At 48.4% G+C, this 17,695-nt stretch overlaps 1 protein-coding gene across 2 annotated transcripts; it reads left to right on the forward strand.

Moving 5' to 3' along the window:
* The first annotated feature begins 2,715 nt into the window (after nucleotides 1-2,715).
* Lpar5 (lysophosphatidic acid receptor 5) lies at nucleotides 2,716-16,650 on the forward strand. Of its 2 annotated transcripts, none has more exons than XM_051155378.1 (2): nucleotides 2,716-2,947; nucleotides 14,958-16,650. In XM_051155378.1, exon 2 carries the CDS (start codon nucleotides 15,135-15,137, stop codon nucleotides 16,311-16,313), a length of 1,179 nt encoding a protein of 392 aa, XP_051011335.1. In that variant the 5' UTR covers nucleotides 2,716-2,947; nucleotides 14,958-15,134; the 3' UTR covers nucleotides 16,314-16,650. The 2 variants fall into 2 exon arrangements, with proteins under 2 accessions (XP_051011335.1, XP_051011336.1); XM_051155379.1 differs by lacking the exon at nucleotides 2,716-2,947 and adding an exon at nucleotides 6,070-6,190.
* The last annotated feature ends 1,045 nt before the right edge of the window (nucleotides 16,651-17,695 follow it).

A 17,695-nucleotide genomic window follows, 5' to 3' on the forward strand; every position in this document is an offset into this window, starting at 1 on the left:
GCTCACAGCCATCTGTGACTCCAGTGCCAGAAGGTCTAATTGCCTTCACAATCGTCCAGCCCTCCCAAGTACCTGCATGAGTCTTCGACACAGACACTCTCAAACACATATAAAAATATTTTCAATTTATTTATTTTTTATGGTTTTTTGAGACAGGGTTTCTCTGTGTAGCCTTGACTGTCCCGGACTCACTTTGTAGACCAGGCTGGCCTTGAACTCACAGCGATCCGCCTGCCTCTGCCTCCCGAGTGCTGGGATTAAAGGCGTGCACCACCACGCCCGGCTTCAATTTATTTATTTATTTATTTATTTATTTATTTATTTATTTATTTTGGTTTTTCGAGACAGGGTCTCTCTGTGTAGCCTTGGCTGTCCTGGATTCACTTTGTAGACCAGGCTGGCCTCGAACTCACAGTGATCCGCCTGCCTCTGCCTCCCGAGCGCTGGGATTAAAGGCGTGCGCCACCACGCCCAGCTAATATTTTTATTTTAATTAAAATATAATTACTTGAGGCTGGAGAGATGGCTCAGAGGTTATGAGCACTGGCTGCTCTTCGAAAGGTCCTGAGTTTAATTCCCAGCAACCACATGGTGGCTCACAACCATCTATAATAAGATCTGGTGCCCTCTTCTAGAGTGCAGGCACACATGCAGATGGATTTCTGTATTATATATATATAAAATTTATCCCCTTCCTTGTTTCTCTCTCCAATTCCTCCCATGTTTCCTCCTCACTTCTCAAATTAATGACCTCTTTTCTTTGACTTATTGTTACACACACACATACATACACACACACACACACACACACACACACACACACACACACACGGACAAAGATCACTACCACCTGCCGAGTCCATTTAGTGTTGCTTGTATATGTAGTTTCAGGGCTGACCATTTATTAGGTAGCAGTTACATAATTAAGGGCCTTGTCCCTGGGAAAGACTAGTTCTCCCTCTCTGAGCAGTCATTAGTGGCCAGCAGTTCTTTGTCTAGGGTGGGACCCTGGTGAGCCTTCTCCCTTCCATCAGCACGCATGACCTCAGGTGGTGTTCAGGTCTTATCTAAGCAGCCAAAACTGCTGATATACCCTAAGTGCAACTTCCTGTCATTTCTAGAAGACAGATTCTCACACTAGACTTCCTGTTCTTCTCGTTTCTATAGTCTTTCTGCTCCTCTTCAGAGATGTTCCCTGAACCATAGGTGAAGGGGGTGTACTGTAGGATATGCCAGCCTCAGTTGGCCTTTGCATTGTGATCAATTGTGGTTTTCTGTAGCATAAAGTTTTCTTTAAGAAGCCTCAAGTGAGCTGGGCATGGTGGCATATGCCTTTAATCCCAGCACTCAGGAGGCAGAGGCAGGAGGATCACTGTGAGTTTGAGGCCAGCCTGGTCTACAAAACAAGTCCAGGACAGCCAAGGCTACATAGAGAAACCCTGTCTCGAAAAAAAAAAAAAAAGAACGAGAACAAGAACAAGAAAGAAGAAGAAGAAGACAAAGAAGAAGAAAGAAGAAGAAGAAGAACAAGAAAGAAGAAGAAGAAGAAGAAGAAGAAGAAGAAGAAGAAGAAGAAGAAGAAGAAGAAGACACACCTCAGGTGGCTCAGTTGGTAAAAGCAGCAGATCTTAGGTCTGGAGGTCCAGGGTTCAAACCTAAGTAGAAACACTCTTAGCCGGGCATGGTGGTGCGCACCTGTGATCCCAGCACTCAGGGAGGCAGAGGCAGGTGGATCTCTGTGAGTTCGAGAGCAGCCTGGTCAGCAGACTGAGTTCCAGGACAACCAAGACTACACAGAGAAACCCTGTCTCTAAAAACCAAAAGAACAAAAATATTCTTTAAAAAAAAAAAAAAAAACACAAGAGACTGCCAGTCATGGTGGCATACGCCTTTAATGCTAACACTCAGTAAGCAGAGGCAGGAGGGTCTCTGTGAGTCTGAGGCCAACCTGGTGTACATAGTGAGTTCTAAGCTAGGCAGATACATAATGAGACCTGTCTCAAAGGAAAAAAAAAAGTTGAAGCACGCCCTAAACAGTAGCCCCGGGGTGTAGCTTGGTGCTAGAGAGCTTGCTTAACATGCACAGGAGATCCTAGACTCAATCCTCACAAAGGAGAAAACACAACCAGGAGAGAGCAGCATCATACACCTTCAGTCATCAGGAGTGAGGAACCCAAGGCTTATGGTTCAGCAGAGTGTTAGTGCTGCATTTTCCCCAGTGTTGGCTGAACTCACTTAACCACAATAGCTACCACCAAACAGTCTCCTAACATGTATGGAAAAGCTTTGTTCAGCCCAAAGGTGCACACAACGGACAGCCACAGGCTCCCTGCCTCCAGGAGCTCCCAGCCTGTGGGAGACAGAGGAAGAAGAGAGAAAGCATCCAGCCAGAGAACTGCTTTGATGGAGGAACTGGGTGTGTACTGGCAGGCGGGCAAGGAGCGGAAAACACTTGGCAAACCCATGGGCCCCAGGCAGGGAAGGATTCAACCACGAGCCACATAGGCTAAACCACCTAGCTGACCGAGAGAGGAAGAGGCAGGGAGGAGACAGGTGAGACCAGCACTGGGGGTGGGGTTGGGGGGGGGGAGGGTTAGTCATCAGGCATCGGTGGGGGTGTGCCACCCAGAGTTCCCGGAAACTGCAAGTCTGTGAGCCATCAATGGGGAGTTGGGTGACTAAGAGTTTAGTGTTGGGGTTTTCACCAGCGCTTAGGACTTGGCTTCTCAGGCCTGTTTGTGAAGGTGTCGGGTCCTCAAGGCTTTTCTCCTCTGACTCTGTGGGGTTGGGTGAGTGCACAGAGCTGGGAGGGATGTACTGAGATCTGGCAGAGGTGGGTGTGTCAGGCCCGCCCAGGAGCAGGTCCTACCAGCACAGTTCAGCCCGGCCCAGAGTGGCAGTGGACGCAGGCTTGGGGCAACGGCAGAGGAAGAGCAACAGAACCCAGGTATGGGAGGGGGGGTGACAAGTGGGGCCCCACCACCAGAAGTGTGGGGGACATTGATGAGGGTGGAGAATGTGGGTGGGCTGTAGACTCTGGGAAACCCTTTTGGATGAAGCGAAAAGGCAAACAGGGCTGTCCCGTGTGGATAGCTCTTTCCCCACAGACCCTGAAGAGGCAGCCAACGTGCCTGACACACCTGAAAGGCTGAAGCCACACTGTGGGCTGCCTTAGGGACATCCCCTAAATCTTTAGGCTCCTGCTTTCATGCTGACCCTGAACTCCCCAAGGAGGGCTCCCCTCATACCCACTCATCCTCCATGGCCAGGTCCTGACACGGATGATCTGATTAATGTTGACTAATGAGCTTACTGGGAGAGATGCCTTTCCCAGGTCACCAAAGTATGTTTTATTTGGTTATTGGTGCCAGGGATGGGACACTGTATATGCTAAGCACTTGCCCTACCACTGAGTACCCATTTTTTTTTCTGCATGTACCCTAGGCTGACCTCAAAATCTGTATGTAGCCAAGGAGGACCTTGGACTCCTGAGCCCTCTCCCTCTGGAGTCCTGGGAAAACAGGCATAGACCACCACACCAGCTTTATGCAAGTGCTGGAGGCTGAGCCCAGAGCATGCTAGGCAAGCAGTCTACCGACTGAGCTGCACCCCAGTCTTCTGACACTTGGGGGGGAATGAGGTCTCAATTACGTTTTCCCCGTCCCTTCAGCTTCCCTGAGAGCAGAAACTGCACATGTGTGCTTGCTGCGATGCTCAGATCTATTGAGTTTTTTGTTTTGTTTTGTTGTTTTTAGTTTTGGTTTTGGTTTTGCTGGGCTAGATATTAAACCCAGGGCCTTGTGACTGCTAGTAAGCTATCTACCGCTGAGCTACCCCCGGCCCTTCCAGGTGTATTTTAATGGGTCTCTAGGAAGCACTGCCCAAACCTGAAATGGTTATCAGTAACAGAAGGGTGTTGGATTGCGTGATCTCTCTGTCCTCGTGGCTTTGACAGAATGTGGCTCATGAGTAGCTTACAAGGGAGGAAATGAAGCTATTGTGCCTATGTGAGAACCTGTGGAAGGTTGTCTGGGACCTGTGCCATACTGGTGCAGGCTACTGCCTGCCCACTGCCTATGGTTATGGGGGCTCAATGACAAGAAAAGGACTCGCACGGACTTCTACTCCTTGCTTATAGGAAGCTGAATTCGTAGCCCTGGGGAAAATGGAGGAGGCAAGTGAGCGGGACAGTAAACCTCACTTCCCAAACTGCTAGAGACACCAGAGGCCAGCCCAGGCTGTGCTGTCTGGGGCATGAGTTTCTCCCCCACACTGCTCACCCCCAAGTATTTATCCCACTGACACAGAGATCTCTTATGTCCAGGGGCACTCTAATAATAAAAATAAAGCCAAGGAGGAGACAGCAGAAAAGGGGACAACTATTGGGAATATCGGTGTAGCTGAGAGGAAAGTGCTGGTCGGGTGTGGACGAGGCCCTGCTGTTCACTCCCAACACCAAAAATAAAAGGGTGTGGGCCTCTGAGGCCAGGGGTATGGTGGGAGTTCAGAGTAAGGTCACCCAGCCTAGAAGGCTCCAGGAGATTATCCAGAAGGGGCAGGACCTGTCAAGCCTGAAGCAAGGGTAAGACAGGCAGGGTACAGCTCAGCTGAGCCCATGGCAGCGACCGACTTGCCTTGGTTGGAACTGTTTCCTGTTTTTCCAGCTTTGGAAGGGTTAGGGTGGAAGGAGAGATGGGTAAGCTGTCATCTGCACATCCCGCAAACTAATTAATGAGTGACGGGACACCTGTAACTTTCTGTCTTTCCCAGAAAAGCATTATGAGGGATGAGCACATTTCTCAGCCTTCCTGGAGCCCCGAGGCAGGAGAATTGTCACGACTTCCAAGTCATGACAAGAGATCTGTGGTGAAACCCTATCTCCAGGAGAAAGAAAGAAAGAAAGAAAGAAAGAAAGAAAGAAAGAAAGAAAGAAAGAAAGAAGAAAGAGGGGTGAGGAGAGGGGATAAGCCACTGAAGAGAGTGAGGCAGATGCAGGGAGGGAAATCACTGTGCCCAGGAAGGAACCAGTAAGGCGGAGGGTGATGTTGGACCCCAGTGATGAGCCAGGGTACCTGGGCATGAAACTGCAGAATGATTATCTTTGCCACCTGGGGCATAGGTGGCTTCTAGTCTCTTTCAGGTGACTCCATCTCCCTCAAGGCTAGGTGACCTCACTCTGGATTTCCCAGAGCCCAGACCTTCCCCCTCTTTCCCTTGGCCCTCCATCTCAGGGGAAGCTGACTGGCAGGATCAATCCGTGCACAGGAAAGTTCTGGAACACACCTTTTTGTTTAGTTTTGTTGCTAGAGAAAGTTTTATCATGTAATTCTGTTGCCCTGAACTTACTATGTAGAAAAGTGTGCACCACCATCCTGGGTTTTGTTTTGTTGTTGTTGTTGTGTTGTTTGTTTTGTTTTGTTTATCCCCATAGAATTTCCCTGGATGGGCTGGACTTGGGTGTGTAGACCAGGCCTGAAACTTGGGGTGCTCTTTCCACTTTCTGCCTGCCAAGTGCTGGCATTACAAGTGAATACCAGCTCAACCTGAGGCTGGGGCTGAACTAGCAAGTCTAAGTAAGGCATGGTTCTCAGAATACCCAGGGCCCCTGTGGGGAGCTTCACAAATGGGTGTGATGTCGCTTTTGCATTGTAACCCAGGTGAGGGGAGAGGGGCACGTGCCCAGCATTGCTGGGACAGAAGCAGAGGAAAAGCATCTACCTAGCAAAGACCTGAATTTTGGCCATGTGGATAGGGCAGGAAGATGTGACTTGGCAAAGGGAAGCACAGAGCAAGGCATTTGTTGCATACGTGAGAGGGGCAAGGTGGTGGGGACAGAGAGACAGTGGTGGGCAGGCGCTGTGCTTCCTGTCTTTCTTGCTGCAAGTCCTTCGTCCACAGCCATCTTCTACGTTGTTGGCTACATGCTGGGGGCAGTGGCTCCCCCCCACACCCTCCCCCTACCCCCAACCCCCTTCCTCCCCACGAACCACCCCCCATCCCCCCCACCCCCGGCACAGCACAAGAAGCTGTGTTCAGGGACAGAATCTTTAGTTAGCCTCCTGCCCCACTTTTAGTTCTTACTTCCTGCCTGTGGCAGAAAAGTGGCCCTGCCCCCTCCCTTATCTCAGCTAAGAGCAGCGCCCAGCCCAGCTCAGAGGGCAACCTGACAGGTTCCGGAGGTCCCGAGGAGGTAAGGAACACACGGGCCCCAGATGTGCACGCAGAAACTTCAAGAAAGAAACACCTTGAGCAATGGGTCCGCTGCTGCCGCCGTGATTTGAACAGCGGGCAATGTGAGGGTTGGGGAGGCGGAGACCATTGCACTTCAGGTTCCTCTATGTTGATTGTGGTTTCTTTGGCTCTCCGTGCCTGTGGGATATTTTTTGCATATGTCTGTATGAGCATGTGCTTATGAAGGAAGCTGGTTCTATGTGCATCTGTGCAAGATTTTTTTCCCTAAGGCAGGAGCCCGGGCTTCTCCTCCCTCCTCTGGCCCATATGACTCTGCATGTGGAGCCATGTGTACACAGACACTGATTTGTATGCTAATGTATGCATGCCTCCATGTGTCTGTGCATGAATATGTGTGTCATGGTGTGCCTATGCGACACCCGTGTCCATGTTACTAGGCCTATGTAGGCCTCCACCGCCCTCCTCTTAGCTGGTGAAATGAAACACCACTGTTCCTTCTTTTTGGAGACAGCAGCTACTTGACTTGTTTTTTCCATCTGCCCCACAACCTGGCCTCTTCTTCAAGACAGGAGTTGGGGAGAGGGTCTGTGCTACCTCTCCCCCACACCTACACCCCTCTTTTCACTTACAGTTTGCCTCCTTTTTGGCAGTTTTCCCCATCTTTGCCATCTGGCCTGGCACTGTGCCCATGCAGCTCTGGAGCCAGGAGCCCAGAGCTCAGGGAAAGAGAGAAACGGGGTAAGGGGCCTGGCAGCTTGGCCTTTCTGTCTGCTGGAAAGCGGCAGCTTTTTCACAAACAGGCTCCTCTGTGGAAAAAAAGCCCAGGAACGTCTCCTTGGAATGGGTAGTGAGAGCATTGCCATTTCCTTTTCCAGGGGAAAAGGCCAAAATTCTGCTTTCATCTTCTCTCCACACCAGAACCTTCCTATCCTTCGCAACATCACCCTCCGCCTCACCGGCTCCTTCCTGGGCATAGCGATTCCCCTCCCTGCATCTGCTCGAAGAATCCATGTTTGTCTGCTTAAACCTTGTGACTTGTTTTAGCAGAAAGACTTGGAATTCTTGGAAAAGAATGCATTCCTGCACTCATTCAGTGTCTAGAATGTTCTTCTTAATTGCAAGGAGTTACTGATTTTACAAGCAATGGTTAAAAATTTTAAGATCTTGTTGTTTTACCTATAAAGTGTTCTCAAAAACAAATTTTGAAAAATATTTTTATTAATCTGTTGTTATTGTTTTTGAGACAAAGTTTTCTGTCCTGGACTCCCTTTGTAGACCAGGTTGGCTTTGAATTCACAGCCTTCCTCTGCCTCCCTAGTTCTGGGATTAAAGGCATGTGCTGCCATACCCAACTTATTAATTTTTTATAATGTATTTATTTTTTATTTTATGTGCACTGGTATTTTGCTTGCATGTATATCTGTGTGAGGGTGTCAGATCTCTTGGAACTGGACTTACAGACCATTGTGAGTGCCATCTGGGCTTTGGGAATTGAACCTTGGTCCCTTGGAAGAAAAGCCAGTACTCTTAATTCCTGAGCTATCTCTCTGACCCTACCAATTTTAAAAAATAATGTACATACATATATCTGTCTGTATGCGGGGATGTGCAGGTGCCTGAGGGGACCAGAAATATTGGAGTCCCTGGAGCTTGATTCCAGGTTGTGGGCCACCTGACATCAGTGCTGGGATGTGAACTCTGGTCCTCTGCAAGAGCGTGCTAGCTCTCAGCTGCCGTCTCTCCAGCCCCATTTACTGAAACTGTAATGCAAGAGTTTTCCATATGGCCTGTTCAAGATCAGTAATGGAGCAGAGGCAGAAGTGTGGTAAATGGTTAGGTGGTTACAGTAGCCCTAAGAATGGGTTAATCATTTGTTGGGTGGGAACCATTTTCCTTCCAAGTGGTCAGAGAGATTCACTCAGGAGACCTAAAGTGCAGGGGCTGAAGTACAGTCTAACAATGTGATCCTCACCATAGGGCTTTACCATGTAGTTGAGGGAAATAAGCAGAACAGCTGATGGGTTAAAAGCACTTAAAAGCAGTAAGCTAAATGGCTTTTCTTTTTAAGCCCAGGCGTCCCTTTTGGCTCAGGCTGGCCCTCAGTCCTGGGCTCCTCCTACTGTAGCCTCCTGAGTAGCTAGGACTTCAGGAATGCACTAGTATCCCTCGCTTGAGTGCTTAAGTACTTAGAGGATAAACTGTGGAAGGCATCAACTCTGTGTGTGTGTGTGTGTGTGTGTGTGTGTGTGTGTGTGTGTGTGTAAGAGAGATGGGTGTATGCTACTAGCATTCTAGTCTGGGACCATTAAAAAGGAAGTGAGTTACTGAAATTGAACAAATGAGGAAATGAAACAGGTTACCCATGGGCATAGATAGCATACGGGCAATTATAAGAAAGCAGGTGCTGTACACAGCGCCCATCCACAAACCCTCCTGCTGATTCCTGTCTGGAACTGCAATGCACGCTGTGCACTTTGGACCTGGGCAGTCCTAGATTTGGGTGCTGCCTTCATTCCTCAGGGACCAGCTCCTGTGCTTTTGTTTTCTTTCCCATAACAATGAAGACAAACACCTACTCAAAGAACTACGGGAAGGATTAGAGACTACAGGCATAGCATGGCTGGGGTACTGTGGCCCATAGCTATTACGGGTGTCATGCTGAGGCAACACTTTCTGGTTTTGTTTCTTTGTTTGGTTGGTTGGGTTTTTTTTTCTTGAGACAATGTTTCTCTGTGTAGTCTTGGCTGTCCTGGACTCACTTTGTAGACCAGGCTGGCCTTGAACTCACAGCGATCCATTTTTTTTGTTTGTTTGTTTGAGACAGTGTTTCTCTGTGTAAAAGAGCTGTCCTGGACTCCCTTTGAAGACGAAGCTGGCCTCGAACTCACAGAGATTGTCTGCCTCTGCCTTCCAATTGCTGGGATTGAAGGCGTTCACCTTCATGACTGGCTAGCATTTTCATTATCAAAGTTGGTACTTTATAAAGAAAATATTTATTCCCTTTTAACTTTTTTACTATGCTTCCTACAAATATTGAGAAGTTGGTTTCTGGAGGGAGAACCAAAAAAGGCCCCATACCTTGATATAGCCAGCCTTAGGACTTAGCTCCATGAGCTAATTTATTTATTGAAATGCTGGAGATAAAACCCAGGGTCTTAAGCCAAGCATGGTGGTGCATGCCTTTAATCCCAGCACTTGGGAGTCAGAGGCAGGCAGATCGCTGTGAGTTCAAGGCCAGCCTGGTCTACAAAGTGAATACAGGACATCCAAGGCTACCCAGAGAAATCCTGTCTCAAAAAACAAAAACAAAAACCAGGGTCTTGACAAAGTAGACAAGTAGTTTATCACTGAGCCACAGCCACAATCCCAATGCAAGAATTTCAATAGTGCCTTTTAATATATAACTTTTATTTTGCATACGAATACAGACAGGCATGCATGAGTCTCTAGACACACATGTATCAGATGACATCTCTCAAGAGTTGGTTCTCAGGGGTTGGAGAGATGGCTCAGAGGTTAAGAGCACTGACTGCTCTTTCCAGAGGTCCTGAGTTCAATTCCCAGCAACCATATGGTGACTCACAACCATCTATAATGTGATCTAATGCCCTCTTCTGGAGTGCAGGCATACACGCAGGCAGAGCATTGTATATACAATAATAAATAAATAAATCTTAAAAAAAAAAAAAAAAAAAAAAAAGAGTTGGTTCTCTCCTGCCACGTTATGAGACCCTGGAATCCAACTCAGGTGCTCAGGCCTGGGGACAGCTTCTTTCATCCGTTGAGCCATTGCACCCGCCCCTTTAGAAAAGACTTAGTTTAGTGTTTTGTTTATGTATATGGATGTTTTGTCTGAGTGTATATCTGCACACCAGAAGAGGGCACAGGATCCCATGGGACTACAGTTATAGATGGTTGTGAGCTGCCATGTGGATGCTGGGAATTGAACCAAAGACCTCTGGAAGAACAGCCAGTATTCTTAACTGCTGAGCCATCCCTCCAGCCCTAGGTTAGTATCTTGGAGATAACACCTCAGAACCAAAGACAGCTACTTTCCCAGAGATCCTTTCTAGGTACCTCTGTTCAACAATATTAGCCAGCAGTCAAATGTAGAGATAACCCATGCCCACTTGCAGGTGACTGATGAGAGAAATGTGCGGTGCACATTCCGTCACGCAGGCTGGGTTTGTATCTAGTGGAAGAGAGCAAGCTCAGCTTTTGAGTGTCTACTTGAGACAGGTTCTCAAGTAGTAGTTCAGGCGGGCCTCGAACTTCTATGTACCTGAGATGACCCTGAAGTCCTGTTCCTCCTGCCTCAGCTTCCAGGGGCTAGATTGCAGGTGTGCACCCTCACCTGTGGGTATGCTGAGGGTTTATAAGGCCCTGGGTTCCACCCCTTACCAGCACTGAAAAAAAGATCCTATCACGCACTACAAGATGGATGGATGAGGGGAAGGATGGATTGGAGAAAGGCCACGGAAACAGGATGCTAAGCGAAATGAGCCAGACACTGGGCAAGCACTGTATCACTCTACTACCATGAGGCATCCAGAACAGACAAGTCAGAGACAGAAAGTAGAGAAGAGGGTACCAGAGGCTGGGGAACGGGTGAAGCAGGCAGTACTGTTTCATGAGTTTGACATAGGAAAATTTTCTATTTCTGGGAATGAATTGTTGGGAGAATTATATATTAATGACAGAGTTATACTCTTTTTTTTTTTTCTTTTTTTAAATTTATTTTATTTATTTATTTATTTTGAGACAAAGTTTCTCTGTGTAGCCTTGACTGTCCTGGACTTGCTTTGTAGACCAGGCTGGCCTCACACTCACAGCAATTCACCTGCCTCTGCCTCCCAAGTGCTGGGATTAAAGGTGTGCACCACCACTTCCTGGCCTTCTACTCTTAAAATTGATATAAGTAGGGCTGGAGAGATGGCTCAGAAGTTAAGAGCACTGCTTGCTCTTCTAAAGTTCCTGAGTTCAATTCCCAGCAACCACATAGTGGCTCACAATCATCTGTAATGAGAGCTGGTGTCCTCTTCTGGCCTGCAGGCATATTTCCAGGCAAAACACTATACTTAATAAATAAAATGACTAAATAAATACACTTTTTAAAAAATTAGTATGAGGAGCTAGAGAGATGGCTCGGCAGTTAAGAGCACTTGCTGCTCCTCCCGAGAATGCAAGTTTGGTTCCCAGCACCCATCAAGTGGCCCATAGTGTCTGTAGCTCCAGCTCTGGGGGATCCTGGATTCCGGCCTCCTCAGGCACTGTACTCTATGCACAAACCCGTACACAGACACATGTAATTAACACAGTAACAACAAGGACATGGAGAGCTGGGTGCATCCTTCCATCCCAGCACTCAGAATGCAGACATAGGACCTCTTTATGAATTTGAGGTCGGCCTGGTCTACATACACAGTGAGCTCCAGACCAGATAGGGCTACACTGAGAGATTCTATTCCAGGACAGCCAGAAGTACACAGAGAAATCCTGTATAGGAAAACACAAAACTTAGGTCTTGCAGAGGACCTAGGTTCAGTTAGCACCACCCCCACGGCTGCTCATAACCTCTGTTACCTAGTTCTATGGGCTCTCATGTCTTCTTCTGGCTTCCAAGGGACCATGCACATATATGATACACATCCATACATTTAAGCAAAACATTCACAAACATAAAAAAAAATAAGGAAAGCTGAGCAGTGGTGGCACACACCTTTAATCCCATCCCTCAGGAGGCAGAGGCAGACAGATCTCTGAGTTCAAGACAAGCCTGGTCTACAGAGTGAGTTCCAGGACAGCTAAGGCTATGCAGAGAAAGCCTGTCTCAAAAAAAAAAATCCCAAAATTATTACTACTACTACTATTAATAATAATAATAATAATAATAATAATAATAATAATAATAATACCTTGCTGGGCACTTTGGAGGCAGAGGCAAGCAGATCTCTATGAGTTCGAAGCTAGCCTTGCCTAGTGAGTTCCAGGATAGCCAAGGCTACACATAGAAAAACCAAATAAATAAATAAATAAATTTGATATTAGAGATGGGTGTGGTGGGAGATGCTTATATTCCCACCTGAGACAGAGAGAGCCTGGAAACCCTGGAACTCAGGCCAGCCAGTTCAGGCAGCATAGTCAGACTATATCTTTAGAAGAAAAAAAAAAAAAAAAAAAGAGTAAAATAAAATGTAAAAAGTAAAGATAGAGCTGAGGATGTAATCCTAGTATTTTGGGGGCATGGAGCAAAAGCTCAAGGTCAACCTCAACTACACCGCAAGTTTGGTGCCAGCTCAGGCTTTATGAGACTCTGTCTAAAAGGAAAAAAAAAAATGGCAAAGATTAAGTTATATTCATCCTAACACACATGCAAATTGAGTACCAGTCAGGGATGGGAATGTGGCTCCTGTGGTTTTTGCACATGAGGGAGGTGGGGCTCTAAGACCCTATCTTGTCAACTGTCTACCTCTTGGTGGTCCTGGGTAAGCAATTGTGTCTTTTGTAGTGAGTGCACCGTGGCTTAGTAAGGAGGCTTTCACACAGGAAGCCGCTGGGGAAGTTCAGCCCTTGGGGTAGCGGTTATGACACCTTTGGGGTCACAAATCAGATATCCTGCATAGCAGATACTTACATTGCAATTCATAACAGTAGCAAAATTACAGTTATGAAATAGCAATGCAATAATTTTATGGCTGGGTCACCGTAACAGGAGGAAGTGTGTTAAAGGGTCTCAGCATTAGGAAGGTTGGGAAGCACAGCCTTGGTGCCTTCCTGGCTCTTCTCTCACAGGAACGCTAAAGTGCTCTTAATGTGCCTCTTGGTCAAGACTGATGGAAACTGCTTTGGAGCACACCAATACCTTTTTTTTTTTTTTTTTTAATATTTATTTATTTATTATGTAAACAGTATACCTGCATACCAGAAGAGGGCACCAGATCTCATTGTGGATGGTTGTGAGCCACCATGTGGTTGCTGGGAATTGAACTCAGGACCTCTGGAAGAGCAGTCAGTGCTCTTAACAGCTGAGCCATCTCTCCAGCCCACCAATACTTTTTAATTTATTTTTATTTATTTTTGGTTTTTTGAGACAGTTTCTCTTTGTAGCCCTGACTGTCCTAGTCTCATGTTGTAGACCAGGCTGTCCTTGAACTCACAGCGATCCGCCTGCCTCTGCCTCCTGAGTGCTGGGATTAAAGGCGTGTGCCACCATGCCGGGCCTTTTGTTTGTTTGTTTATTTCCAGACACAATTTCTCTGTATAACAGCCATGGCTGGGCTGGATTTGCTTTGTAGACCAGGCTGGCCTTGAACTCATAGAGATCTGCCTGCCTCTGTCACCTGGAGCGCTGGGATTAAAGGCCTGCGCCACCACACATTGTAGACCAGGCTGGCCTCAAACTCACACTGAACCACCTGCCTCTGGTTCCCTGAGTGCTGGGATTACAGGCGGAGCACACCAGGCCACCAACACATTCTTATTCCACTTTATAGATGAAGAAATAGAGGGTTAGGTGAGTCAAGCTCAATCTGGCTGGGTCTCCCTGACCAAACCCAGTCCACAAGGGACCCGATGACTAAGATGAGCAGACTGGGATTTTGTACTGGACTTGAGAGTGTGAACTTCATCCTTAGATAGTAGGCTGCCAACCCAGCCCCAGGCCCAGAGGAAGTGCTCTTGGCTCTCTCCGTAGCTCTTCTCCACACTTGTTAGACCCATTTGTTGTCTTTCTCTAATGGAACGTGAAGCAGGTAGATGGGATGAGGCCTTTGTTTTGCTCATTACAGGCTGGAACCTTCTAAGGATTCAGTAAGCATTTAAGAGACAAAAGGAAGGCAGGTTCTGAGGACAGCTACTGAAGCATTTTAATTTTGTTTTGTTTTGTTTTGTTTTGTTTTTTTTTGTTGTTGTTGTTTGTTTTTTGAGACAGGGTTGGACTCACTTTGTAGACCAGGCTGGCCTTGAACTCACAGCGATCCGCCTGCCTCTGCCTCCCGAGTGCTGGGATTAAAGGCGTGCGCCACCATGCCCGGCTTGAAGCATTTTAATCTTACTCAATGTCCAGACAATGTCTTGAAGTAGAGGTCACCCAAAATCCTTCACATGCACCCAGATAAGGAAAACGAAATTCAGAAAGAATGACTTCTCTAAGGCCACAAAGCGAGGCAGGTGGCAAAGCCAGCACTCATGCATCGAGTGTCTGGAACCCATGAGTATAAGACCTGGGCATTATATGATAAAGAGAGGCTATAAAAAGCCATTCTGCCTTTTTTTTTTTTTTTTTTTTTTTTTTTTTTTTTTTTTTTGAAGGTGGGGGGAGCAGGAATTTCGAGGCAGGGTTTCTCTGTGTAGCCCTGCTGTCCTGGAACTCACTTTGTAACTCAGAGATTCAATTGCCTCTGCCTCTGGAATGCTGGGATTAAAGGTGTGCTCTGCCTAGCCCCCCCCACCCCCCCCTGCGCGCGCGCTTGCACACAGGGTTTCTCTGTGTTGTCTTGGCTGTCCTGGAACTCTATCTGTTGACCAGGCCAGCCTAAAACTCACAGAGATCTGCCTGCCTCTGCCTCCTTGAGTGCTGGGATTAAAAGCGTGGGCCACCACTGCCCAGCCATTCTGCTTCTTTAAGGATGAGGAAAGATGGAGTCAAGAGCTTTGAAGCTGAGAAAGAACTCAGGAGGCGGATTAGCTAGCCTCACTATGGGTCTGTCTCTGGGAACTATGGTTCAGTCTTTAGTTACCGCTTTTGGCTTGCCTTCCTATTCCAGGTCTCCACTGCTGAAGAAGTTTTGGCCCCAGGCCTTCCAGCCTTGGCCAGTCGTCTGCCCCTGAGGTCATAGACCACACTCTCATGTCTTGCCTCTGCTTACTTGGGGACAGACGTTGTAAAGCTACCAGGCTACCACCCTGGAGGTGAAAGCCATGCTCGGACCTTGGCATTCCCCATGATGCCTCAGCCTAGGTTCTCTTCCCACTTGGGCACGATGTTTGCCAATTCTTCCGCCAACGCCTCTTCCACAAACAACTCTGTGCCCCAGTGCCGTGACTATCAGGGTACACATCGTTTGCATATGGTGGTCTACAGCCTGGTGTTGGCGACTGGTCTCCCTCTCAACGCTCTGGCTCTCTGGGTCTTCCTGCGTGTCCTGCGTGTACACTCGGTGGTGAGCGTGTACATGTGCAACCTGGCAGCCAGCGACTTGCTTTTCACCCTGTCACTGCCCCTGCGCCTCTCCTACTACGCATGGCACCAGTGGGACTTCCCAGCCTTTCTGTGCCAGATGTCGGGAGCCATCTTTCAGATGAACATGTACGGCAGCTGTATCTTTCTGATGCTCATCAACGTGGACCGCTACGCGGCCATCGTGCACCCGCTACGACTGCGCCACCTGCGGCGGCCCTTCGTGGCACGGCGGCTCTGCCTGGGCGTGTGGTTGCTCATCCTGCTGTTCGCCGTGCCGGCCGCCCGCGTGCACAGCCCATCCACCTGCAAGCACGAGAACGATACCGTGAGCCAGTGCTTCGAGAACTTCAGCGATGAGCTGTGGAGGGGCAAGCTGCTGCCGCTCCTGCTGCTGGCCGAGACCTTGGGCTTTCTGCTGCCCCTGGCGGCTGTCGTCTATTCGTCGGGCCGGGTCTTCTGGACTCTGGCGAGGCCCAACGCCACTCAGAGCCAACGGCGACAGAAGACGGTGCGCCTCCTGCTGGTCAACCTCATCATCTTCCTGCTGTGCTTTGTGCCCTACAACGCCACACTCGCTGTTTATGGGTTGCTACGGGCCGAACTGGTGGACTCCAGTCCTCAGGCCCGCGATCAGGTGCGCGGGGTGCTGATGGTCATGGTGCTGCTGGCCGGCGCCAACTGTGTGCTGGATCCGCTGGTGTACTACTTCAGCGCCGAGGGTTTCCGCAACACCCTCCGTAACTTGGGCACCCCACTCCATACCAGGCCTTTGGCTACCAATGGGGCTAGAGGGGTGCTTACTGAACCACCCTCAGAAAACACCCAAAACAGCGGACAGGATGCCACCAGTCAGGGTCTACTCCAGCCTGCCAATCCAGGAACACCCACCATGCAGTGCCCCGCCAGGATTCAGACCTCTGAAAAGGACGCGGAGTCGTAGAGCAGTTTTGTGCCTCCCTTAAAGGCTTAGGGTACAACATTTGATGGAGGTGGACCGGGTGCTTGGACTTTGAAGCAACTAGTGAGCAGCTCCAGTGTGCAGAAGGGAACACGTGTATAAACGAGGTTGAGGAGGAAAGGAAGAATGCTGCTGGTTACAACTTTAGACTCTGGCTATTACCCAGAGGAACCTGCTACCGTATGGTAGGAAGCCATGGAGTGAGCGCGCCCATGGCTGACAGATGGTACATGGGATAGAAGATGGGTCTCCTGGATGCAGGTCACCAGTCTGAGAACGAAGATCCCCTGACCTTGGCAAAACCAATTACACAGAAGTTCATCTGTCATCTTAAAAACAAAACAAAACAAAACAAAAACAAAAACAAAAAAACAAAAAACGAAGCAAAACTCAGGGCTGGTGTGAAACCTAGAACCCACTGGCTACACCCAGCCCCATCTGCTGACTTCTGTGCTGAGGAGGGCCATGGGCACCATGCCACCAGCCCTCACGTCCACTTGGCTTCCCTGCTCAGGTGGCAGGAATAATACGAAGGTTTATTTGATATGGACCAAACTGGGGTCTGACCTATTTTGTGACTTGTAATACTTTAGACTTGACCCCCGCAGCGTGAGGTGGCTGGGGCAGGGCGGAGCTTGAGGGTTGAGTCCTTCTCACTTCCTAGTTCTTGAATCCTTTCCTAGGTCATCCTTTCTCCTGCCACTCTTGGCACCTTTTCCATTCTGTGTCTTTAATATTCAGTCACTTCCCTCTCGTTCCCCTTTCCTCTTCTCCTGACTCCCACTGTGTAGACTGTGCTGGCCTTGACCTTGGTATGTGGCAGAGGCTGGCCTTGAACTCTTTTTGTTTCTTTGTTTTGTTGTTCTTGTTTTCAAGACAAGGTCTCACTGTGTAGCTCTGGCTGTCCTGGAACTCACTATGTAGACCAAGCTGGCCTCGAACTCACAGAGATCCACCTGCCTCTGCCTCCTGAATGATGGAATTAAAGGCATGTACCCCCATGCCTGGCCTTAAATTTTTTTTTTTTCCTCTCAAGACAGGGTTTCTCTGTGTAGCCTTGGCTGTCCTTGAATTCTCTTTTTAGACCAGGCTGGGCTCAAACTCACAGACATCCTCCTGCCTCTGCCTCACAAATGCTGGGATTAAAGCCATGCACCATGATGCCTGGTTTCAGCATCCTCCTGTTTGATCCTCCTGTTTCAGCACTTCCTAAATGCTGGGATTACAAGCATGTGCACCATGCCCAGCTACAGCCAATATTTGATGGACTTTTTATCTTTTGAGAAGTAATTTGAGATCAGCCTGAGCTACATAGCAAGATGATCTTTCATGAAAGGGAAGGGAGGAGGGGAATGTTATGAAAG

The sequence above is a fragment of the Acomys russatus genome, chromosome 13, assembly GCF_903995435.1.
Source record: "Acomys russatus chromosome 13, mAcoRus1.1, whole genome shotgun sequence".
NCBI lineage: Eukaryota > Metazoa > Chordata > Mammalia > Rodentia > Muridae > Acomys > Acomys russatus.